Here is a 26,130-nt window from a genome sequence, read left to right as displayed (position 1 = left end):
CAGCCGCGAAGCGGTAGGCCACACAAGCTCATCGAACGGGACCGCCGAGTGCTGAAGCGGTGCTAAAGTGCGTAGTGCTAAAAATAGTCTGTCCTCAGTTGCAACACTCACTGCCAAGTTCTAAACTGCCTCTGGAAGCAACGTCAGCAGAATAACTGTTCGTTGCGGGCTTCATGAAATGGGTTTCCATGCTCGAGAAGCCGCACACACAAGCCTAAGATCACCATGGGCAATGCCAAGCGTCGGCTGGAGTGGTGTAAAGCTCGCCGCCATTGGACTCTGGAGCAGTGGAAACGTGTTTCTGGAGTGACGAATCACGCTTCACCATCTGGCAGTCCGACGGACGAATCTGGGTTTGGCGAATGCCAGGAGAACGCTACCTGCCCGACTGCATAGTGCCAAATGTAAAGTTTGGTGGAGGACAAATAATGGTCTGGGGCTATTTTTCATAGTTCAGGCTTGCTCCTTAGTTCCAGTGAAGGTAAATCTTAATGCTACAGCATACAATAACATTCTAGACGATTCTGTGCTTCCAACTTTGTGGCAACAGTTTGGGGAAGGGCCTTTCCTGTTTCAGCATGACAATGCCCCCATGCACAAAGTGAAGTCCATACAGAAATGGTTTGTCAAGATCGATGTGGAAGAACTTGACTTGCCTGCACAAAGCCCTGACCTCAACCTCATCTAATACCTTTGTGATGAATTGGAACACTGACTGCAAGCCAGGCCTAGTTGCCCAACATCAGTGCCTGACCTCACTAAAGCTCTTGTGGCTGAATGGAAGCAAGTCCCTGCAGCAATGTTCCAACATCTACTGGAGGCTGTTATAGCAGCAAAAGGGGGACCAACTCCATATTAATGCCCATGATTTTGGAATGAGATGTTAGACGAGGAGGTGTCCACCTACTTTTGGACATGTAGTGTGTCTGTAGTCAATTCAATTGTACTAGTAATTTTCAGAGGTTATACAACAAAATAAGAAAACTGAAGAAAGAAAATCTCCCAATAAAAGAAAGTATTTATTCAGCTATTACAGTTAAATTCTACATAAAGTCAGAATTAATTGTCTGTTGTTTAAATTATATAATCAATCATGACCTCGAAGGTCTCCAGCTAAGCCTGTATTGTCTGGTAAACGCATATTTGTGTTTTACAGAAAGATTGTTGGACAAGACTAAACCACTTTACCTGTTTCTAAACCATGACCCTTTCTTTACATGACCACAACTTCTACTTTAAAACCTATATGCACACAAAATTCATAAGCATGGTCTGCTGGATTGGCATGGCATTGATGTGCTTCTATAGTCTAGAGACTATGGATGTAAACTGTCCAGGGTTACTGTCAATTCCATCAATTCCGGAGACTAAATGAAATTCCAATTCAAGAATAAAAAAAATATTTATTTTCAAATAGGATTTTCCTGAACTGACCCCAACCCACCTCCACCACCATACAGAAACGTATTAACATTATTCATTATAAAACAAAACAGTAGCTTAATAAATACAATTATGAATAATTAAAAAAGAATATGCAATGTGCCTAAAGACCCAGATCTGTTGAATGAATTAGAAAAGCTATAGGCTATGATCTAAAATGCTATAGAGCATATATCAATTCCCTATAACCTATACTCATATAATATAGTTTATCATGTGTGCTTGTTGTACCGCATTCGTGGACAGATGCTTATTCTAAACCGGATTAATTAAAAAAAGTGTCCCCTAAAGATTGATTAATAAAATCAGAAAGGGATTGAACCCATGAAGCAGGATTATATAATACCGTGTCCCCGAGTAACACTGCCGTCCATCACCCTGCCTCCAGAGACGTTTCAAAAAAACGATCCTGACCCGTGGACGGACCGGGGTGGCGGAGGATAGGTCTACGGTATGAGTGTCCACTTTAATTAAAAGGCGATTACTTTTGTCGGGAGCGTTGAGAGGATGCTTAGCAACTTTGCCAAACATGCATCTCGGAAATTTCACCGTGGGCAAATGGAAGCGGGCGCCGGGTATGTGATACAGATACAGATTGCCAAGGCCTAAGCACGGTAGCTCTGGCGCTCAGATTCAAACCTCATTAAAATCAGAGTATACACTATAGCTGTGAAGCGGTCTGTCATCTATAACCCATACATGTTATGAGCCAGGGTGCATCCATCCACCAGGATTAAAGAACAACAACAAACAAAAAAACACATCTGAATACAACTACTTAGGTTTGGGTTAGGCCTATCTAAAATATACTCACAATTTACCGAAGACCTATAATAATTTGTTGACAAACTGTAAACTAAAACTATACGTAAGAGTCAAATATAGATGTTTTTAAACCAAACATTTTTTCACATTATTATAAACACAACAATAATATGTCACTATTCTACTATTCCAATTATCAAGTGATTGGTTATAGAAAAGTTATTGATTATGTATCACTTCATTATATTTAGGTGATTTAACTTTCTGGTAAATACCAACCAGGCCAAATGGGTCAAAAAAACGCTTGATTACACACAATTTCCTCATCTCTTCTCTTCTCTTCCCCACATCCTCCTCCCTGTCCTTTGGCCTGTAATGGATTTCCCCCGGCCGGCCAATCATGCAGATCAGACCAATTAAATATCTTTGTTGTTAGCTTCCCAATCATCCTGACAGTCAATGTATCCCTAGGCTAAAACAAACAATCTGATCAGGCTGTCACCTCTATACACATTACCCCCCGCTAAGTGGCTAATGACTGCGAGGCGCATAATCCCTCTCAAAACATCTACAAAGATGCTAATTGTTTCTATCTATAAATACAGGTTGACTCCTGGCGTTCTTTCGTTCTTTCTTTCTTTAGCCTACTAGAACCGACCGAACTCCAGGAAGTGCCTGGCTCCGACGCGACTGTTGTCAAATATAGCATCACTTGCCAATACCGGGAAAAGACAGGAGAAACAACTTACATAAGGAACTCGCTGCCAATCAGATTTATTTTTACTACAAAACTATATTTGATTCAACTAAACATCCGCATCACTGGGAGGCTCACTGGGACGTGGTGCGTAAAAGGACAATTCACGCACCAGACAATTGGAATAATATGACCATTGGCCATGTCCATTTAGCTGAACCAACATTTATTTTTTAGACATATGATAATATAGACTATTTTATTTGTTGACAAAGTCTGAGAAGAACGAAAAAGGGGAAAGATGTTCCCTTTGCCTATGTTCACCCCGGAACAAGTGGCTCGGGTGTGCGAGAACCTCGAGGAGACCGGCGACATCGAGCGCCTGGGGCGGTTCTTATGGTCCCTGCCTGATGCTGTCCCTGGCTCCGCCGGGGAGGCTCTCAACCGCCACGAGTCAGTGATGCGCGCCCGGGCGCTGGTCGCCTTCCACGGAGGAAACTTCGAGGCGCTTTACCAGATCCTCCAGAGTCACCGCTTTACACGCGAGTCTCACGCCAAACTCCAAGATCTGTGGCTGGACGCGCATTATCGCGAGGCAGAGCGGCTCCGGGGCCGTCCCCTGGGACCGGTGGAGAAGTACCGTATCCGGAAGAAGTTCCCACTGCCTCGCACCATCTGGGACGGCGAACAGAAGACGCACTGCTTTAAGGTGAGACACCAAGCTGTAAGTATGATTCTTTCGCACCATACCTATAGTTACGCACCTTCATCATACATATGCCTATATACACTAACTGGCTATAACTAATATCTGACTGTAACCAATAATGTATGTAGCCTACTGGGCTGACTCACTGTTAATTGTTCATTTGTAAAACATTTTGAAATTCTTACACTGAAACATCTGTCGTTCTGCCCCTGAACAAGGCAGTTAACCCACTGTTCCTTGGGCGTCATTGTAAATAAGAATTTGTTCTTAACTGACTTGCCTAGTTAAATAAAGGTTAAACTAAACAAAAAAATCGGAAATAACTTCAGATGGTCCCATTATGGCACCTTGGCATATCAAGTCCCCAATAGTTCCTGAACGCTTCAGTTGCTAATGACACTGAGTCACTGACAAGGGTTCTCTCTTTTTCTCCAGTCCTGATCTCTGTTTACTCAGACTATAGATAATAAGGTCAATACCCTCCTGCAAGGTTAGGTTAGACATAGTAAAAGTTTTTCACATAAGAGGCTGTGTTTCCCTATTTCTATAGGGAAACACATTAATGCAATGGTGTTTCCCACAGAGATCCTGTTAAATGATGTTCTAATATGTCATTTTATAGCGTTTCACTTTCTACCATTCACTGCTTTGAGTTTGATGGCAAAGTTCGATGGCAAAGTTTCAAACAGGACATATCTTGTCTGTAGTAATATGGCTGCACATGTCACTTCCTTTACTGAGAGACAGACCAATACACGATTGTCTACAGTCTCTCTGCTGAACCACTGGCAATATGCATTAGCGTCTTTGTGTGGATTCACAAAACAAAAAAACATCACCGACCTTATGAATTACAGGAAAATGTTATAGCCAAGAAACAAGCGATGTCCGCCAAATCAAGACTCAATAGGCTACACAAAATATATATTTGTTTTTTAAAGTATTTTCATAAAAAAAAAAAAAAATCTACATCTCAGCATGTAAATGACATAGGTGAGAAGAGTTGCTTCTCCTCTTCAACCTTAGCCTGTGTAACAATCTTTTTGTGACAACAATCCATTCTTCATACGACACAGAGTACAAGGAGGGGAACTGTTAGCACAAAACAGGTCTAGATTTCAGGCTACTTCAACCTGCAGTAATCCTGTGGTTAAAGAGCTCCATAAGAGCATGGTGAATGGGGACTGTGCTGCTATAGGCTGTGGGCTATAGTGCATGTGTTCTGTCCCAAATGGCACTCTATTCCCTATATAGTGCACTACTTTTGACTCAAGCTCTATGGGCCCTGGTCAAAAGTAGTGACTACATTGGGAATAGGGTGCCGTTTGGGATGCAGCTATATAGTGCACTACTTTTGACTCAAGCTCTATGGGCCCTGGTCAAAAGTAGTGACTACATTGGGAATAGGGTGCCGTTTGGGATGCAGACACAGAGGGAGTCAGTTTGCAACAGTATAAACCTTGTGTGTCAGGGACCACCTGTGGCGGTATAAGCCAAGCTCCCTTTTACTCTGGAGTTTCTACCAGAGCAATCACATAGCCTGGGATAGAATAGAATAACTTTATTTTCCTGCAAAGGAACTTCTTTTTGGAGTGGTTCAGAGAAATAAGTAACGTAAACGTTGGAGGTTATGCTACACAGTAGACCTAGCTACTAGGCTACACTCGGTTACACAAATAACAGAGGACAGGACAACGATAATACAACGTCAAACAAAGTTTAAAAAAAGAAGTGCCACTCTCCTTGGTGCTGGATGGCCAGTGTCTTTGATATTGCTTAGGAGGCGATTCCACTGAATACCGGAACCTTTCACTATTGAAGTGAAACAGTAGTGAAACAGAGAGGTATTCCGTTTTGGATCCCGCCCAGGTTACTGTAGCAGTCAACATCACTCCAACGCAAAGGTCTGTGGAACCAAGCTGGCAATCATTAGGTCTAGGGGGAAATGTTGGGCGTAACAGTGTGTTACCTTTTGGATGTCAGTATAGACATCATCAGTTATCTTTGGAAAACAAAAAACACAGGCATAAGGCATCCCTATTCATGTTAGCGAAATGCACTTCAACCAACAAAATCACTATTAAATGCATATGAAATCACTTGCATCAGAGCAGGGAATAGGTAATTTTAGAAGATACAGTAGCTACACACAGCACAAAAAAGATTGTGACTGACTAAGTAGCCCTAGACTTAACCCTGGGCAGATACACACTTTGAGCAGGTCACATTTCCACAGAAACAACCTATGTCACTCTCTGGCCCAGGATGTTGTTGACAATATTGAATGGTTAATGTCTGTGCAAGACCATTAGGTGAAGGGTCTGAGGCTGAGCACTGACTTTTGCTATAGATAGTACAGTAGGTCAAGTGGAGTTTAGTTAATGTCCCAACTCCCCCGTTACATTCCCCTCTTGTGGTAGAGTCAGGTACTGCAGGCAAATCATCTTGCGGCCCCACAAAGTATAAACCTCTACTAATCGTAAGGCATCTAGCCCTCTCTCCAGTACTAAGCCCTTTTATCCTGAGCCAATATACAGTATAACATCTTTATGTTAATAATGTAGATTATAGTTATTATCCCTTAAATCCATTTAATACGATTCTTTTCAGCATGGCTTAGGTCCCCTGCAGGAAATCGTCTCTTAACAATATCAATGGAGTAGCCTAATGAAATATATCACACCCATATGCTGCATATGTCATTTCTGATTGTGAAATATATAGATTATTAGGAACACTGTTGGTCACATGAAGCAGGGAACTGACCATTGTTGTGTCCTTCATGTCTCCAAGGAGAGAACTCGTAGCCTGCTCAGGGAGTGGTACCTCCAGGACCCCTACCCAAACCCGTCCAGGAAACGGCACCTGGCCCAGGCAACGGGACTCACGCCCACGCAGGTCGGCAACTGGTTCAAGAACCGACGCCAGAGAGACAGGGCCGCGTCGGCAAAGAACAGGTACGTCAAGACTCAAGTCAAGGCAAGAGAGGAGGTTACTCAGCTTGAACCTTTGACTTGCTGTGTCTTGTTGAAGATGTTCTGAATTCTAAACTGAAAAATGAAGCAATTTATCAAAAGACTGCTTTTTCAGTGTGAGCCAATTGTTTATTGTTTTACCTCAAGACAAAAGCGCCACGATTAGTCACAGAGTGTACCACTTAGGTAACACTTCAACCAACCATGTGTCTCTAAAACTAACTTCACGATCTCCTTCTCCCTGTTCCCAGACTGCAGCAGGACCCCACCCACCTGCCTTCCGGATGCTCCCCTGAGGGTTCTGTCCAGGAGCACCACGCCCACCACCCCCGCCTGCTGGCTGCATCCCCCTGTCACCCGGGCAGCCCCGAGGCCAGCGACTGCAGCACTGGCACCGGCCCCCGGGGCACCGGAGCCTCCACCCCCGACATCTCCGTCAGCAGCGACAGCGAGTTTGAATCCTGAGGTCGGATCATTGAGCGCAGCTGGAGAGAGGCTCTAATTGGTTGAGTCCTCAAGAAAGATGCTATAATTGGTTTTCAGCCAGGAAGCCCCGGCCCCACAGATATAGAGACAATATAGACACTGTAGAAGTACTATCTGTCTGTGAGTTGGGATTGAACACTTTGACAAAAGACTTGATATGGACACTTGATGTGGTTGCTAGTGGAAGAATGGGGAGGGGTGGTGGGTTGGGGATTGGACCATCCACAAACACATGCACTTAAAATGCACCATCGCACATGACTGTGAGGTACACGGTTATTTACAGTGCCTTGCAAAAGTATTCACTCCCCTTGGCGTTTTTCCTATTTTGTTGCATTACAACCTGTAATTTAAATAGATTTTTATTTGGATTTCATGTAATGGACATACACAAAATAGTCCAAATTGGTGAAGTGAAATGAAAAAAAATACAAAAAAATGGAAAAGTGGTGCGTGCATATGTATTCACCCCCTTTGCTATGAAGCCCCTAAATAAGATCTGGTGCAACCAATTACATTCAGAAGTCACAGAATTAGTTAAATAAAGTCCACCTGTGTGCAATCTAAGCGTCACATGATCTGTCACATGATCTCAGTATGTATACACCTGTTCTGAAAGGCCCCAGAGTCTGCAACACCCCTAAGCAAGGGGCACCACCAAGAAAGCGGCACTATGAAGACCAAGGAGCTCTCCAAACAGTTCAGGGACAAAGTTGTGGAGAAGTACAGATCAGGGTTGGGTTATAAAAAATATCCCAAACTTTGAACATCCCACTGAGCACCATTAATCCATTATTAAAAAACGGAAAGAATATGGCACCACAACAAACCTGCCAAGAGAGGGCCGCCCACCAAAACTCATGGACCAGGCAAGAAGGGCATTAATCAGAGAGGCAACAAAGAGACAAAAGATATGCAAATCTCCATAGCGGAGATTGGAGTATCTGTCCATAGGACCACTTTAAGCCGTACACTCCACAGAGCTGGGCTTTACGGAAGAGTGGTCAGAAAAAAGCAATTGCTTAAAAAAGAAAATAAGCAAACCCGTTTGGTGTTCGCCAATAGGCATGTGGGAGACTCCCCAAACATATGGAAGAAGGTACTTTGGTCAGATAAGACTAAAATTGAGCTTTTTGGCCATCAAGGAAAACGCTATGTCTGGGGCAAACCCAACACCTCTCATCACACAGAGAACACCATCCCCACAGTGAAGCATGGTAGTGGCAACATCATGCTGTGGGGGTGTTGTTCATCGTCATGGATTGGGAAACTTGTCAGAATTTAAGGAATGACGGATGGAGCTAAATACAGGGAAATTCTTGAGGGAGACCTGTTTCAGTCTTCCATAGATTTGAGACTGGGACGAAGGTTCACCTTCCAGCAGGACAAAGACCCTAAGCATACTGCTGAAGCAACACTCGAGTGGTTCAAGGGGAAACATTTAAATGTCTTGGAATGGCCTAGTCAAAGCCCAGACCTCAATCCAATTGAGAATCTGTCATATGACTTAAAGATTGCTGTACACCAGTGATCCCATCCAACTTGAAGGAGCTAGAGCAGTTTTGCCTTGAACAATAGGCAAAAATCCCAGTGGCTAGATGTGCCAAGCTTATAGAGACATACCCCAAGAGACTTGCAGCTGTAATTACTGCAAAAGGTGACTCTACAAAGTATTGACTTTGGGGGGGGGGGGGGGGGGGGGGTGAATAGGTATGCACGCTCAAGTCCTCCACTTTTTTGTCTTATTTCTTGTCTGTTTCACAATGAAAAATATTTTGCATCTTCAAAGTGGTAGGCATGTTGTGTAAATGAAATGATACAAACCCCCCCAAAATCTATTTTAATTATAGGTTGTAAGGCAACAAAATAGGAAAAATGCAAAGGAGGTTGAATACTTTCGCAAGCCACTGTAGTACTTTATGACTGTGCTGCTGACTTGTACAAAGAACTATCAACTACAATTCTCTGTCCTGTAGATTTGGGCTAGACCGTGGGTAGTCAGTCAGTCAGTCAGTCAGTCAGGAGCAATAACATATTCTATAACAGCAAGAACTATTCTCAGGCACATTATTTATAGAAATACTATACATAGTCACAGTCTTAGAGTTAGAGTAAATACCAAACCTGAATTATAATATCATATGTTTTGACCGGTTTCAACTCATAGAGGGTCTATTTTTTAGTAGTCTATCATTGAGTACTAGCTTTAATCCCGTTTCTTAATTTGCCCCTTACAATGAACAATGCCTTCGGTAGGCTGTTGGTTTCTTACATGAGCAGTCGTTAGTCAACTCAGAACTGCTTATGATCAGTGATTGGAACAGACAGGTCTGCATTTCTCCTCATAGGCCTACACGTCACTGCCTTAAAAAGGAACAACAGATTCCCATTCTACTTTCATTCCGTGGGTATCATAGTTCTGTGGGCATCACAGCCACACGGAACTCTTGTAAGTTCCACTTCCATTTAGCCACCGTTGTAAACCATTACTGTTCCCGAAAGCTAACAGAACAACAAATAGACTTCGGCTCCAGACAATGTTGTTAAGTATGGAAAAGAGATCCCACGTCATCACCACACATTTGCATTTAGATTAGATAGTTTAACATTCTTCTTCTGTTATGACAATGTAACAACTGTATAACTATGCTGCTTTGTATGATGTGTCCAAAACGTCCCCATTATAATACTATTCAAACCTGGTATATTCTTTAGACTGTTGAATGAGGCATCATTCAGTGTGTGGAATCCTCTGCACTGCTCTCTCTATAGATGTACTTCATACATGCATGGCCTTTCAGAGCAAAACAGTAAGTGAGTGAATGGGAGAGGAATGACATGAAACTACGAAATATAAAAGCAAGATCGATTAGCCTACGGGTGAACGTGAAGCACAACTCCTCGATGTGCCTATAAACCTTTGAGGACAGCATAACGACCTGGTTCATATATATATGACTGTTGCATCTTTGTATGTATACCCATATTAATATCGCCAAACAATACATTGTTGTGCGATGTATTCATTGGAAAATAAGTATTTTGTAGAAATGTGTCTGGTTGTGTATGAATTTGGAATCAATGAAACAATGTTGATCCAAACCTGATGTCGAAGTCTGCACGAACGAGGCGTTTAAAGGTGAAAATGAGCGAATATTGGACAGTGATCAAGAGGATGAAGCCATAGGTTGTTTGTTTGTTTGTTTGGGAGGACGATTCATATGCGCTTGGTTTGACGGCATCATCCTCTGACTTCACTTTTTAATAATTTAACAATTAGAGTTGATTTGTGACCAACAATTAGACAGTGAGATTGACACATAGCCTACCTGTAGACCTACGCCAATTCCTTGTCTTTTCTCCTGCCCCCACTAGTCTCGACCCCGCCCACACTTCACGTTATTGAAGGAAGAAGAATTTGCTGCAGTCACTCGTATTTTGCATTTTGCAAGAATCTTTCCCCGTATGCTTAGAAATAAATTAAGTGTTGCTTAATTGGACTAGCCCGCCTGCGTTGAGAGCCCCAACGGGAGGGAATATATAGAGGTACCTTCACTCAGCATCAGTGGAACATGGACAGCGAGGGCAGAAAGGTTGTCGTCTGTGACAATGGCACAGGGGTGAGTGAACATGTCGACAGAACGTTGTTTTAATTACTTGAATTGTTTTATCACTACCCCACCGAGTAAAACAACAATTTAACAACATGCAAGAAGTAATGTAGGTGTGTGACGCTATATCTTAATCAATTGTATTTGTCCCTGACCCCCCCCCCCCCAAAAAAAAAGCATGTCAGCTAACAATTTTCAGATTGGTAAATTAATCTAGACAGTTATCTTAACTTGTAGTAATCATGGCCGAATCCTGACCGGGCAATCAGGGCACGTGCCCAGGGTCCCAGACCTCCAGGGGGCCCTCACTGATTTTGTTAGTCACTCTCACTCAGATATCATTCATATGGAATAAGTAATGGAAAAATGTGTAGAATTGCAGGAAATGTGCTGTAAAACTGCAAACATTTCTCTCCACACCATGGCAAATTGGGTAGAATGGCTGGAAATTCTCTTTAAAAATTAAGTATCTTGGTAGGATTGCAGGAAATTTGTTATGACATTGAAATCAATTATCTCCCTCCGCCCCATGGCAATATGTGTAGCACTGCAGAAAACCTATTTTAAAACAGCAAAAATGTATCTCTGCCCCACGGTAAAATAAGTAGAATTGCATGAAGTCTGTTATACAGTTGCAACCATATCTCACTTAGGGCCCCTAAAATGCTGTGTTGTGTATTGATAACAGCACAGTTAAGTTATTTTCTAATATCCTGCTACAAAGTTGCAACATTTAATTCATAAATGTGGTAACAGAGAGTCACTTAAAACAGTATAATGTAGAAGCTTATGTAGAATGCTGCTCTCTGCGCAGGTAGTAGGTTGGGGTGTGGGTCTGTTATGAGTGCACATCTGTCTGGACTTGTCACAGCCGACTCCTCTTATTCACACAAACTGCCATATATGGTGGTGATGTGTTGGAGTGAGCTGTTATTGGAGGGGAAGCAGGAAAGGAACACAACCCAATCCTTTCTGTGATAATTCTCAATTCCTCATGCTTCTTGCTTCTTGAGTTCATCTGCACGAAACAAATGGATATTGAAAGACCCTTTAAACTTCATGTCCTGCAGAAGTACAACATAGATTTATGAGCTACAAGAGTTTACTTGCCCAGCCTCCACACTTGCGGCTGGTGCTAGTGATTGGAATAGAGGTCTAGGCGGGACTGATTTCTTAATCCCGCTCCCGCCCGCAACCGCAGTTTTTAATGCTGCACCCGCCCACTCTCTCTGGCTTTATGTCCGACTCCCACCTGCTCCCGCAAGAACTGGCCCCGAACCCAACCTAAATCGCGCAATGTTATTTTAGGTGTGTGACGCAGCTCGTTTGGCAGCTATTGTCCCAGCAATTGTGCGCCCTATAGGTAATAAACACATCAGCAGAAATAATCTAAGAAATAGGTTAGATTAAATGACCAGAGATTATCACGTGGCCCATTATCTCGCATGTCCAAGAGGATATGTTAGGCTACTGAACTTGAAGCAGCAAGAATGATGACAGCGGACACTTGCACTTTCTCTTGAGCTACATATACGATATAGCCTACATTTTAGGAGAGGGACTATTTGTAGGTAGAGACAAATACATGGGCAATTAATATTTAGCCTATTGAAAAGGAAAAGGCGCGACGCTCGCTCACCATGGTATGCGCAGGTTGCGCCTTTTCCTTTTCAGTGATGGTCATATTTTTGGATTGCACCTCGAATCACGTTCGTTGTCCGCCAACCACTTCTTTCCATTATCAATATTTATTTACAGACACTGTAGTAAACTATAGCATAATACTATTTAAGTCAATTTCCTTGGAAAGATAACAGCCACGTGATTCTCTGCCCATGCATACACTGTAAACCCCAATGTGCTGTCATTACAATGTTGGGGGGAGGAAACCAGTTGCACTTAAGTGAATACAGTTACTTAAAGTGATTTTGTAGTCATTACCGATAGAGTCATTATGACACTGTAAGGGGTCCAGATTTGAGTTGTATCAGTTTATTTTTTGGGCCACAGCTCCAATATACTTTCCCAGTATGCCTTGCCTTTTCGAGTGAATTGTAGTTACCACCAATGACTGTATTTGGTAATGACATAAACTAGGTTTCCATCCAATTGGCTACAGATTTTCATGCGAATATTCTAAAATCTGCATAGAAACAATATACCCATTTTCACACCTGGGATGTGTTTTCATCAAATTAACGTGTTGCATATAAAAGGCTGTGAGTGATGATGTAGTGCACATAAAACATTTCTTTTGCTGTTAAATTCCCATTTACTGATTAAAAATTCAAAACTAAATGAGTTTCTATCATATTTTCCCAAAATGTTGCGTTTTAACTGCATTTTGGTATTGGCACGAGCCAACAATTTGCATATAGCCTACAGTGCAGGTATAGGCTACATGATGATATTGTAATGACCCGGCTGGGTCATAAAGGGAAAAGAGACGGACTCTAGGTGTGCAGGTCAGAACACAGGTTTATTCATAAACTGGGCTATTGTTCCGGCCACAACCCACGCCGCTAAATGCCGAACGTACACAATGTTAACCTGTCGGGTCAAGAGTCACTCTCATAGGAACAGATCAAGGCACGAACAGAAGAGAGAGAACAATGAGACAGTAATCCCTATTTATGCATTTCCAAATCCCGCGGTATTACCCATCATACCCCCCCAACCTTTCCATCTGTCCTGACATATTCAACCCCTGCTAGTAGCCATGAGAACCATAACACACCCACAAACACAGAACACAATACCGGGTCGTTACATAGCCCCCCCCTTTCTAAACCCTAGCCCCTAGGGTTACTCAACAAAATCCTTAAAACGACCCGGAGGTCGCATCAGTCTCTTGGGCCTCCCCGTGACTCTCAGCGGTGGCCCCCCAGAACGCTCCTCTGCCCCAATGTCATTTCCAGCGCCCTCCGAAGAAGCAGCCCCCTCCCCAGGCTCAGGTTGTGCTAGAGTCTCCTCGTTAGACTGTTCCCGTGGGCTCACATCAGAGCCCTCACTCCCATTCCCTACCGTTTTCCTCCCTCTGTAGGGTGCCAATCGATCCCGGTGGACCACCACCTTCCTGCTCCGTGGGGGAACCTCCACCCGGTACGTCACCTCCCCCACTCTCTCTATCACCAGACACGGCCCCACCCATGCACTGTCCAGCTTTGGGCACCGCCCCTTCTTGCGCGTGGGGTTGTGAAGCCACACACATTCTCCCGCTCCAAAGTGCCTCCCCCTAGCGCGCGAGTCGTAGTGGCGCTTTTGGCGCACCCCTGCGTTTTCGAGTTGCTCTCTTGCGAAGGTGTGAGCCGCTTCTAACCGGTTCTGCAGACGACACACATAGTTCGGGCCAGGCAAAACCCCGTCGTCATTATCAGGAGGGTGGCCAAACGTCAGTTCGGCTGGGGTGCGCAACTCACGACCTAACATTAGTAGTGCTGGGGAGCACGCAGTCGATTCTTGAACAGCCGACCTACATGCCATAAGAATAAACGGTAAGTGGGTGTCCCAATCTCTCTGGTGTTTTGAGGTAACGATGGCCAGCTGCTGTGCTAATGTTCTGTTAAATCTTTCCACCAGCCCATCGCTCTGCGGGTGAAGCGGAGTAGTGCGCGTCTTCTCCGCGCCTAACCGTCTACACAACTCTGAGAACACCCGTGACTCGAAGTTTCTTCCCTGGTCGCTGTGAATAGACTGTGGCACCCCAAACCGACTGATTATTCCCCCCACCAACGCATCAGCTATTGTCCCCGCCTCCTGGTCTGGGAGAGCGTAAGCCTCCGGCCACTTGGTGAAGTAGTCCATGGCGGTTAGAATCCACCTGTTACCGCTGTCTGTGGTTGGAAACGGCCCTACTATGTCTACCCCCAGTCTCTCCATGGGCTCCCCTACTGGGAATTGTTGTAGGAGGGCGTGTGACTGACCTGGAGGTCCTTTTTTAGCAGCACACTCGTCGCACTGCCTACAAAAGTCCTCAACATCCCTCCTGTGCCTTGCCCAATAGAAGCCTTTACGCATGCGCTTTAACGTTTTGGAGACCCCAAAATGCCCTGCGCCTACTCCCCCATGAAGCTGCTGTAACACGCTCCCCTGCAGCCTTTTGGGCACCACTACCTGCCACGTAATTTCTCCAGTCGCTGGCTTTTTCCACCCCCTCTGGAGCACTCCCTCAGCCACTCTAAGGACTGTGAATTTAGCCCACAGTCCTTTGGTGACTGGTGATAGAGGGGCTACTTCCCCCCACGGCGGTCGTCTTCTCTCTTCCACCCACCGCAGCACAGGACGCAGCTCTGCGTCCTCCTCCTGGCGACGCCTCCACTCCCCAACGTCCACAGCCTCAAGCTCCCGGCACTCTGTCACACTCAGCTGACTCACCGTGGCGGTGACTCCCTCCTCCCTGCACAGTTCTCTCTCTCGCTCCACCCGTTTGGCGCAGTACCCACAGCCATCCTCAGCACACGGGCGGCGGGACAAGGCGTCTGCATTGCTGTGGCGAAGGCCGGCTCTGTGCTCCACCTGGAAGTCGTAGGGTTGTAGCTCCTCCAGCCAGCGGGCAATCTGACCCTCTGGCTCCTTGAAGGAGAGAAGCCACTGCAGGGCGGAGTGATCCGTCCGGACCACAAACGGCAGGCCCCCCAGGTAGTACTTGAAATGGCGTACTGCTGCCACGACAGCCAAAAGCTCTCTCCTTGTCACGCAGTAGCGTTTTTCAGCCTTATCAAAAGTCCTGCTGTAATAAGCTACTACGTGTTCCCCATCAGGACCCCGCTGAGCCAGCACAGCCCCCAACCCCTCATTGCTTGCGTCGGTGTCCAGGATGAACGGACGGTTCGGGTCTGGTGAGGCCAGGACAGGGGCCTCCATCAGGGCCCGTTTGAGGGCCTCAAACGCCCGCTGGTGCTCTTCGGTCCACTGAAAAACAGTGTCCTCCTTGAGTAGCTGGTTCAAAGGAGCCGCTACCCCCGCAGACCCCTTCACAAACCTACGATAGTAGGATGCCAGTCCCAGGAAGCTCTTAACCTCTTTTTTTCCCCCTGGAACTGGCCACCCCCTCACAGCCTCTACTTTGTCTGGCATCGTGCTGATGCCCTCACCACCCAGCTGATGCCCCAGGAACGCCACCTCCCTTTGCATGAAATGGCACTTTCCCGGATGTAATTTTAGCCCCGCCCCCGAGATTCTCTCCAACACTCGCCTAATTGCCCCCAGTGCCCCCTCAAACGATGTGCCGTGCACCAATATGTCGTCTAGGTACACAACACACTCGTCTCTCGGAACCCCCGCCAGTACTCTGTCCATGAGCCTCTCAAAGGTGGCAGGAGCATTACAGAGCCCGAAGCACAGCACCTTGAACTGCCAATGGCCCCTATCTGTGGAGAAGGCCGTTTTTTCACGTGCCCCTGGCGAGAGGGGCACCTGCCAGTAGCCACTGCGCAGATAAAGGGAGGAGAACCACGAGGACCCTCTCACGTGGTCTAGCGACTCATCAATCCTCGGTAGGGGATAAGAGTCTTTAGTGGTGACAGAATTTAGGCCCCTGTAGTCAACACAAAACCTAAGTTTACCCCCTTTCTTAGGCACCATGACGACCGGCGCGGACCATGGGCTATCTGATGGCTCAATGAAATCAGCCCGCAACATGTCAACAATAGCTGTGTCTGCTGCTTCCCTCCTGGCAAGGGGAATACGACGGGGCCGAATTTTAATGGGTCGGGCGTCCCCAGTGTCTATTTCGTGCTGAACTAGGTGCGTTTGTCCTACCTCATCTTCCCCCCAAGCGAAGCTATCTTTAAAGTCCAACAGCAGCTGCTTTAACTGTCTCTGTTGCCCCTCATCCAGACCCTGACAGTTCTTCAGCCACACAGCCTCGACGGCGTCGATAGCTTCCTCCTTCCCCCCGCCGGGCTGATGGGTTGAAGGGGCCAGTGTGTTTTGGGCTACTGGGCTGCCTGTGCTTGCACCATGATGGGGAGTGAAGGCCGTCGCCGCCGGAGACAGCTGCTGGGATGGCACAACGACCAAGGGAGCAGCCGGGATGACCGGTGGAGTTTCTGCAAGCTTGGAGGAAGACGGAGGAACAGCCCTGCCCCCTGCTGGCCCTCCCGAAGGCGACATTCCCACTGTGGGCCCCCCCGACAGCCTCAAAGTACCTGACGCTAAGTCCAACTGAGCCCCACAGTTTTTCAAAAAGTCCATTCCCAGTATACAGGGGTCCTGCACCGCTGCTACCCACACCGGACACCCCACAGTTCTCCCCCCCACAGTCACAGATAGCTGACACTTCCCTAACATGGGGGCTAGCTCCCCCGTGACAGTCCGTAGCTGGACATGGGTCGGCTCCACCCGCACCCCAACAGGTAGTATGTCTGGTCTCACCAGGGTTACTGTAGAGCCCGTGTCGACCAGGGCCAAACATTCCACCCCCTCTACCTTGACGACGACATTGCAGAAGTCCCCAACGGTGGTACGTCCCACCACAACTACCGGACTAGGAAACACGGCGGCAGCTACACCCTGGGGGAGCAGGACCCCACCCTCTTGTCTGCGCTGCTGGGTACCTCCTTTGCTTACAGTGGGTTCGGGGGCGGGGGGGTGGGCCCGCGCTGCCCCCTGCGCGAGAACCCGTTGTCGTTTCCCTGGTGACGGGGGAATCTGCCACACTCCCGCTGAATGTGGCCAGGTTGGCCACAACCCCAGCAGACAATAGGAGTTGAGCTGACACTGCGACGTTGCCTGGAGCCCCTCTCCATGACAAGCGAAGCAGTCTTGACCAGCCCGCCCAACTCGTCAACCCACTCTGGCTTTGTGACCCCTGGCACCCCAGCCACCGCTGCTCTCACCTCTGGTTGACTGGTGACTTCCACTCTCACTCCCTCACCCCAGATCAGCTCCCTCTTCCTGGCTATCTCCACTGCAGCCTGCAGAGATGGTGGGTCCGCCATCTGAACATGCTTACCCAGTTCGGTGGAAGAGAGCGCTCTAATAAAACTGTCCCGTGCCAGCTCGTCTTGCACCCCAATCGGCATAGTTGCATAAGCCCGCCTGGTCAGGCTCAGAATACCACTTGCCAACGCCTTTAATGATTCCCCCTGAAGTCTCTTTTTGTTACACAGTTCAATACGCAGCATGTTGGGCTGCGCGTCGCTGCCGAAACGGCCCCCCAATGCCTCCACTAGCGCACCGTAGTCGCCCCTATCGCCCGGGGCTAGCGTTAGCAGGCATTCCGACGCCTCCTCCGCCAGGCTCAGGGCAAGCTGTAACGCTTTCGTCTCGTCAGACCACCTCCCGGCTCTAGCCAACAACTCGAATTGAGTGAAAAAAACTTCCCATTTACCTTGTCCATTGAACTTTGGTAGTTTAGCCGCTACCGTGGCTAATGGCAATAGGTCGCCGCCATCTCTGTTTACCTTAGCAGGCCCAGCCATTTCCGCACCCGGTGACGTCGATATCCCCGTCGCCGTGACGTCAGCTCTCGAGCGATGCGAAGGAAAACCCGCCAGTTCTGCCATCTTGCTGACTGACAATTTAACTCCCGCCATGTGGCTCTCCAGCTTCCCTACGGCAGTCGCCGCCTGACCCTCCCGACCGGGTACCCCGAGCCCACAACGGACACTTTGTCCGACTCTTCCTTAATTTTCCGCCTCGCCCCAAGCGACATGACCGTAGATGCGAGTCACGCTAAAGCCAACCCGGCCTATACTGAACAGCTAACTCGCCTAGTCACGATCCCGTAGTTCGAAAGCACTTCTGACACCAATGTAATGACCCGGCTGGGTCATAAAGGGAAAAGAGACGGACTCTAGGTGTGCAGGTCAGAACACAGGTTTATTCATAAACTGGGCTATTGTTCCGGCCACAACCCACGCCGCTAAATGCCGAACGTACACAATGTTAACCTGTCGGGTCAAGAGTCACTCTCATAGGAACAGATCAAGGCACGAACAGAAGAGAGAGAACAATGAGACAGTAATCCCTATTTATGCATTTCCAAATCCCGCGGTATTACCCATCATACCCCCCCAACCTTTCCATCTGTCCTGACATATTCAACCCCTGCTAGTAGCCATGAGAACCATAACACACCCACAAACACAGAACACAATACCGGGTCGTTACAATATTATTATAGACAAAAGACGATACTTTTTATTTGTCAAACGGCAGCCAAGCATCGATCATTATATCAACAGAGTGCAAGACGATGAGTTTATCTGAAGTTCATGATAATTTACATCTGTAGCCTAATAAACGGCATGCTTTCCCTAGTCGCAATGGGAGGACCTCACAACATGTCATCGCGTGACTCCAAGTTTACGTCGCTATGATGTTTATTATATCAATATTTGCGCATAAAAGCGTTTCCTCTGTCATTTATTGCATAATTAATTTTACTGACACAAAAAGTTCCCATAATTTATAGCATATTTTGTTTTGTCGACATTTGAAAAGTTTACTGACAAATTAGCGGTTTCCATTTTACTCACATAAAAAGGTTGAATGGAAACCTGATTGGAGACATGGTTGTTGAATTCGTTAATTTTCAGTCCTGTGGCCTTCACCAAGTGAGTTCCTAGTCAAGTGTTGTCATTATAATTAAACTCTTTATGACAATACATTACATATCTGGAACCCTGACCTGTTCACCGGACGTGCTACCTGTCCCAGACCTGCTGTTTTCAACTCTCTAGAGACAGCAGGAGCGGTAGAGATACCCTTAATGATCGGCTATGAAAAGCCAACTGACATTTACTCCTGAGGTGCTGACTTGTTGCACCCTCGACAACTACTGTGATTATTATTATTTGACCATGCTGGTCATTTATGAACATTTGAACATCTTGGCCATGTTCTGTCATAATCTCCACCCGGCACAGCCAGAAGAGGACTGGCCACCCCTCATAGCCTGGTAGCCTCATAGCCTAGGTTCCTCTCTAGGCCTTTCTAGGGAGTTTTTCCTAGCCACCGTGCTTCTACACCTGCATTGCTTGCTGTTTGGGGTTTTAGGCTGGGTTTCTGTACAGCACTTTGATATATCAGCTGATGTAAGAAGGGCTATATAAATACATTTGATTTGATTTAATATCTCATAAGGCCTTATTTTTAGGCCTAGCGTTACCTTAATACAATGGCCTGAAACTGATGGTTTACAGGCCACATCAGGTTTGCAAGTATTGTTGCAAAATTCCAGTAACTTTCCCAAAATTTCCAGATTAAAAAAAAAATCCTGGTTGAAGGATTTCCAGGAATCTTCAAACCAGGATTACTAGATAACCTGAGAAATGTAACAGAATTTTGCAACCCTACCTACAAGTCAGATTAGACTGGCTTGCAAAGTGATGTGTGATTCCTATTGGAATCTAGCCATAGTTAGGAAATTCAACAGACATTTTTATTCACCTGCAACCATAATGAGTTCCAGATTTAGGAACAGTGTGAGGAGACTACCTACGCCATTTAAACTGGAACAACCAAATCTAACTAAATGATTGGATTGGTTTAGAAACAGTCTAGTTATTTATCTTTGTGTAGCATAAGATTAATCAATCAATCACCCAATGTTACTTTCGGTTTTGAACATCAGCTTCAAACAGCTGAAAATACAATATTTTTGGTTATGGAAATTATATTTCACAGCGGTTTAGATGGTACAATGATTCTCTACACTACACTTGCTTGTTTAGTCACATACACTGAAATTAGGCGAACTATAAACATTTTAGCAACAAGGAAATGGCAGAGCAATTTCTGCATAGTGCTTCTTTAAAAAAAAAAAATTCATGTGACTTCTCAATTAGTTTTGAGTCAGTAGCACAAATATTTTAAGTAATAATGACTTTCCATTGACTTTGAGTTCAACGTACTAGAAGTATTTGAGTAAAAAAGGCCTTGGGCTTTACAGGGTAGGCAGGCTACTCTATTTAATTGAGACCACACGTATAGGCACACTTGATCTCATATGTCCAACTAGGAGAGGAGAGGTAGGCTACTGAACTTGAAGCTGCGAATGCTGAGAGTTTGTGAATAATGCGACAGAGGTGTTTCTAATACAATATTTCTGATCGCCTGCAGCATGAAAAATGTAGACCGCGCCGCAATGAACTCTGTTGGGGCATCCCGCGGGAATGATTGGAATGTATTGCACTGTCACGATTGTCTTGAGGATAATGAGTTGACCAAGGCGCAGCGTGAGAGAAATACATCTTCCTTTCATTAGACGAAGACATAACACAAAACGAAACACTCTTACAAAACAATAAACGACCGTGAAGCTATAAACGAAAGTGCACACACAAGCTACTAACGTTCAACATAGACAATTACCCACGAAAGCCTACTGTCTATGGCTGCCTTAAATATGGCTCCCAATCAGAGACAATGAATGACAGCTGTCTCTGATTGAGAACCATTCAGGCAACCATAGACTTGCCTAGACAACTATACTAAACCCAACCCCATACACTCAACAAAACCCCCTATACAATACAACCACCCAAGACGAGACAAAAACACAAACATTCCCCATGTCACACCCTGACCTAACCAAAATATTACAGAAACAAAGAATACTAAGGCCAGAGTGTGACATGCACATCTTCAGGTTATGGAATGTGTCTTGGCCAAAAAGACTTGTTAGGACATTTAAAGAAATACACTGAATAAAACACTGTACAAAAAGACCAGTCTGTTGAAAAAGTCATACATTTGTGCATTGACTGGAAATCAAAATGTGACCACAGAGAATGTCACTCATGCTAAACTTCTGCAAAATATTTTCAGTTCAACTTTAAAGGCTGACGTGTCGAACAACTGTATCAAGACAGCAATAACAATAGTGTAAAATGCATATTGAAATAGTAAATTATACATTATATTGCTGTCTATTTACCTGTGTGCTTACAACACACACAAAACATCCTGTGGTTCTTACAGTAACTTACTGGCAGCCAGTTACCAGTAAGTTACTGTAAAAAAGGTACTGTATGTTTCCGTAAATTCCAAAGAGTTTCTTTGGTACCTTTTGTACCTTTTTTTTTTACAGTAACATACTGGTAACTGGCTGCCAGTAAGTTACTGTAAGAACAACAGGATGTTTTGTGTGTGTTGTAAGCACACAAGTAAATAGACAGCAATATAATGTATAATTTACTATTTCAATATGCATTTTACACTGTTGTTATTGCTGACTTGATACAGTTGTTTGACACATCAGCCTTTAAAGTTGAACTGAAAATATTTTGCAGAAGTTTAGCATGAGGGACATTCTCTGATCACATTTTGGTTTCCACTCAATGCACAAAAATGTATGACTTTTTCAGCAGACTGGTATTTCCTTAACCTCTCATGTTGAAAGGGTATTGAACGTGTAAGCTACCAACACCATGTTTCTTTCATATTGGTTTCCATGCAGTTTGTCAAGTGTGGCTTCGCTGGCTCCAACTTCCCCGAGCACATCTTCCCTGCGTTGGTGGGTCGGCCCGTCATTCGTTCAAACACCAAGGTCGGAAACATCGAGATTAAGGTGAGGTTAATTAAAGAGACAGTTGACTTCCAGCCTAAAGATTAACCCTGACTCTTATGTGTCAAGGGAATAGTTATTCTCCAAACATGATTGCTCCTCAGCTGAGCATATTCTCCTTTGATTGTACATGACTGTAAACTCCCTCTCTGACAATCACAATATAGAGGTAATATCTCGAAGTGCCATGTCTGGAGCCTCTGTATATTTCGGAAAAATCAAAGAAATCCAAACCAACTCCCCTGGTGACCCCCCAAACCTAAACCTAGGACTTGATGGTGGGTGATGAGGCCAGTGAGTGTCGCTCCATGCTGGAGGTGTCCTACCCCATGGACAACGGCATCGTGCGCTCCTGGGAAGACATGCTTCACCTGTGGGACTACACCTTTGGCCCTGGGCGCCTCAATATCAGCCCCCCAGACTGCAAGGTCAGTTATTGTATATATGTTAGTTTAATTGAGGTACAATACAAATAAATTGCAAGAGAGACCTAGGTATGAAGTGCATTTAGTCTGTTAAACTTCCAATGTTTTTTTCTAGACTATTACGTTCTAGACATTCTATAAAACGTTAGGATTGCGTCTTTAAGTTAAAAAAAACAACAGTTTTTACATTCCTCTGCCCTCTGTGTATGTTGTGTGGTGATCAATACAGTTGAATTTGATTCAAGGTGCTGCTGACGGAACCGCCCATGAACCCCACTAAGAACCGGGAGAAGATTGCTGAGGTCATGTTCGAGACCTACCAGTTCCACGGCATCTATGTGGCCATCCAGGCCGTGCTCACACTCTATGCCCAGGGTAAGGGGAGACTAGACCCAAAGACATGGCTCTCCCTGTTATATATACTGTAAATAAGAACATACTATAGTGTAGACTTTAGCTCAACAGGATAACAGATTCTTGTGGGGGCGCAGGTTCGAACCCAGTCGGTCACCATCATACCGTCTGTTACGTGACCCTGTGTGTCCTGCCCTGTCCTGTCTCCAGGGTTACTAACGGGTGTGGTTGTGGATTCGGGTGACGGTGTGACCCACATCTGTCCCGTATACGAGGGCTTCTCTCTCCCCCATCTCACGCGCAGGCTGGACATCGCAGGGCGTGACATCACACGCTACCTCATCAAGGTGTGTACAAGGGCCGCGTCCCAAATGGCACCATATTCCCTATGCAGTACACTACTTGGGTTACCACCTGGGACGCATTCAAATGAACTTTATCGGATATATGGCAACGTTAATTCTCTCCCTCGTGTCAATCATCATGCAAAATCTTTGCAAATATATAGCCTATAGGACTAAACATTCCTCATGAACTATTTTGTAATGAAAATTACTTTCTGGGGATGAATATAAAAGACTCCTTTGTTTTTTTCCCCACCTCTGACCCATCTCTCAGCTGCTGTTGCTGCGCGGCTATGTCTTCAACCAGTCGGCGGACTTTGAGACGGTCCGCATGATGAAGGAGGAACTATGCTACGTGGGATACAACATAGATCAGGAGCAGAGACTGGCCACAGAGACCACCGTGCTAGTGGAGTCATACATAGTACCGTAGCTAACCCTATCCTCACATGTCAATTAGAGCCGAATGCTTATGAATGTGATCAATGCTCTTTTAGCTTGGGTAGCAATCTGTTTCTCTGTTAACAAATGGACTGTGGCAAGGCAACGATGTAGCAAAGTTGCAAAACTCAGAAACAATCTGACACCCAGGATAACCTCATATAAATCTCTCTACCCCGTGCCCATAGCTACTGTAAATCAGTGACATAAAATACTTCAGAAAATAAAGAGGAATGAATTTGTAATTATTCACTAACTCTCTCTCTGTTCTAGCTCCCTGATGGTCGTCAGGTGATGGTGGGAGGGGAGCGGTTTGGGGCCCCTGAGGCCCTCTTCCAGCCCCACCTCATCAACGTAGAGGGAGCCGGTGTGGCTGAGCTGCTGTTCAACACCATCCAGGCTGCTGACATAGATCTCAGGTCAGCGATACACCACCCTGCTGCTGGTCTCCATATGGTTTAATGGCTGGACATAACGCCACTAGCTAGCTTTGTCTCATACTGTATGTGTTGTAGTAAACCTTTCTATTGTGTGTTTTAATGTCGCACAAGTATGGGAGGAGGCTAGGCTATAGCTTCAGGTCAGCTATACAGTACAATACACTGTTGGCCCGTGTTAAAGTTAGAGATCTGCACAATAGTCGTTACATAGTTGTAATATATATGTGTACATATGTTTACACACATTATATATTGTCGTTACATACGTGTAGGTTATTGTAGTTGTTTGGTAGCTGTATTAAATGTATAATATAAGCCATAATATTATACATCTATAGCTGGATGACCTCAATCTCCCTCACCCACCCGTCAAATGAATGAGAACTGTTCGCACATGTTACGGTTTATGTCTGATTCCATGTTGTATGTGCCTCTCCCTCCGGAAGGTCTGACTTCTACAAGCACATTGTGCTGTCTGGAGGCACCACCATGTACCCCGGCCTTCCCTCCAGACTGGAGAGAGAGATCAAACAGCTCTACCTGGAGAGGGTGCTGCAGGGGGACACCGAGAAGCTCTCTGTAAGCACACACACATACATGCACGAACGCTTGCACACACACACACACACACACACACACACACACACACACACACACACACACACACACACACACACACACACACACACACACACAGACAGACACACACTACAATAAGTAAACCTGTGTAAATGTTGTGTTCCTTCATTTTAGTTTACCATATATCTTTCGACCCACTCCCCTTTCCCGTTACTTTCCTCCCTCTGTACAGAAGTTTAAGATCCGCATTGAGGACCCTCCACGGCGTAAACACATGGTGTTCATGGGTGGAGCAGTGTTGGCCAACATCATGAAGGATAAGGAGTCCTTCTGGCTGAGCCGGGCTGAGTACCTGGAGAAAGGCCTAAGGGTTCTGGACAAACTGGGAGGAGGCGTGAGATAAAGGGGAAATAGGGGTTAGGTAGGGTCTCACACACACAAGGTCTGGGGGTGCCGGACAAACTGGGGCGCGGCAATAGATAGAAGTCCTCGGCCGTATTGACTTGGCACAAATGGAAGAAAACGCTGTGCTCTAATGAACACGACACTGGATAAAATGGGGGGCCGGGGTCAGCTAGACTTAATACAAAACAAAGAGTATATGATACTGTGTTAAAAACTGTGATTCTGTAATTGAGAAGTGATAATGCTTTCCTGGATGCATAGGGGCCAGCCATTAGCTCGGATTAGAAATCTCTGTTATAAGTCTGTTATAAGAAGCATGACATGGAATAGCATTTTCCTCTTCGTAACGATCAACTTTCCAAGATGTCTTCATTGTCAAATTGACATATTGTATTGCATACAATACAACAATTACACAGTACAATTCCACAATAGAAGTGTGCAATTGTAATGTTTCACATTTTTACCATTTTAATTCTCACTGTGTCAAATTGAACCGTTTTGATGTAGCTCGTCATGTTGTTTCAAATGCATATGAAAAGAAATACAACTGACTTTAATCTAACTGCCAAATTGAATAAAGTGAATGTTATGGTCTTTCATGACTGAATTGCCCTTCAGTATTGGACTATATCTTTGTGTCTTTAAAGAATGTTAGTTATCACTTATTCTCGGTCACCAATCATTTGTGTAAACACAGTTGGAAAAATAGCCATATTTGTTTATTCCGACAGTGTAGAGAACATGATTAGTCAAAGATTTTGTGACCGTTGTGGTTTGAGGTTGCCAGAATCTGTCTGATATATAAGAATAGTAATTAGCTGTCTCCCAGTTCTGACTTGTAACATTTCCTCTGCATTATAACTTCATCATGATATTACTGTACATATTTTAGGCAGCAAACACTGATAAACAAAGAATAAATCATGTAACAGCACTAT

At 45.3% G+C, this 26,130-nt stretch overlaps 2 protein-coding genes across 2 annotated transcripts; both read left to right on the top strand.

Annotated features, from left to right (window-relative positions):
- Positions 1–2,878: 2,878 nt before the first annotated feature.
- On the top strand, positions 2,879–8,731 carry LOC129864810 (homeobox protein SIX6-like). The gene is made up of 3 exons (XM_055937096.1): positions 2,879–3,614; positions 6,408–6,571; positions 6,841–8,731. Exons 1-3 carry the CDS (start codon positions 3,207–3,209, stop codon positions 7,052–7,054), a joined length of 786 nt encoding a protein of 261 aa, XP_055793071.1. The 5' UTR covers positions 2,879–3,206; the 3' UTR covers positions 7,055–8,731.
- Positions 8,732–10,284: 1,553 nt separating this feature from the next.
- On the top strand, positions 10,285–25,804 carry zgc:101810 (uncharacterized protein LOC493612 homolog). The gene is made up of 9 exons (XM_055938213.1): positions 10,285–10,695; positions 22,094–22,204; positions 22,471–22,629; positions 22,872–23,001; positions 23,191–23,327; positions 23,599–23,748; positions 24,039–24,184; positions 24,652–24,784; positions 25,017–25,804. Exons 1-9 carry the CDS (start codon positions 10,648–10,650, stop codon positions 25,185–25,187), a joined length of 1,185 nt encoding a protein of 394 aa, XP_055794188.1. The 5' UTR covers positions 10,285–10,647; the 3' UTR covers positions 25,188–25,804.
- Positions 25,805–26,130: the final 326 nt, after the last annotated feature.

Source organism: Salvelinus fontinalis, chromosome 11 (genome assembly GCF_029448725.1).
Source record: "Salvelinus fontinalis isolate EN_2023a chromosome 11, ASM2944872v1, whole genome shotgun sequence".
Taxonomy (NCBI): Eukaryota; Metazoa; Chordata; class Actinopteri; order Salmoniformes; family Salmonidae; genus Salvelinus; species Salvelinus fontinalis.
Note: the sequence above shows the minus strand (reverse complement) of the source record. Positions and strands in the feature narration are given on the sequence as shown.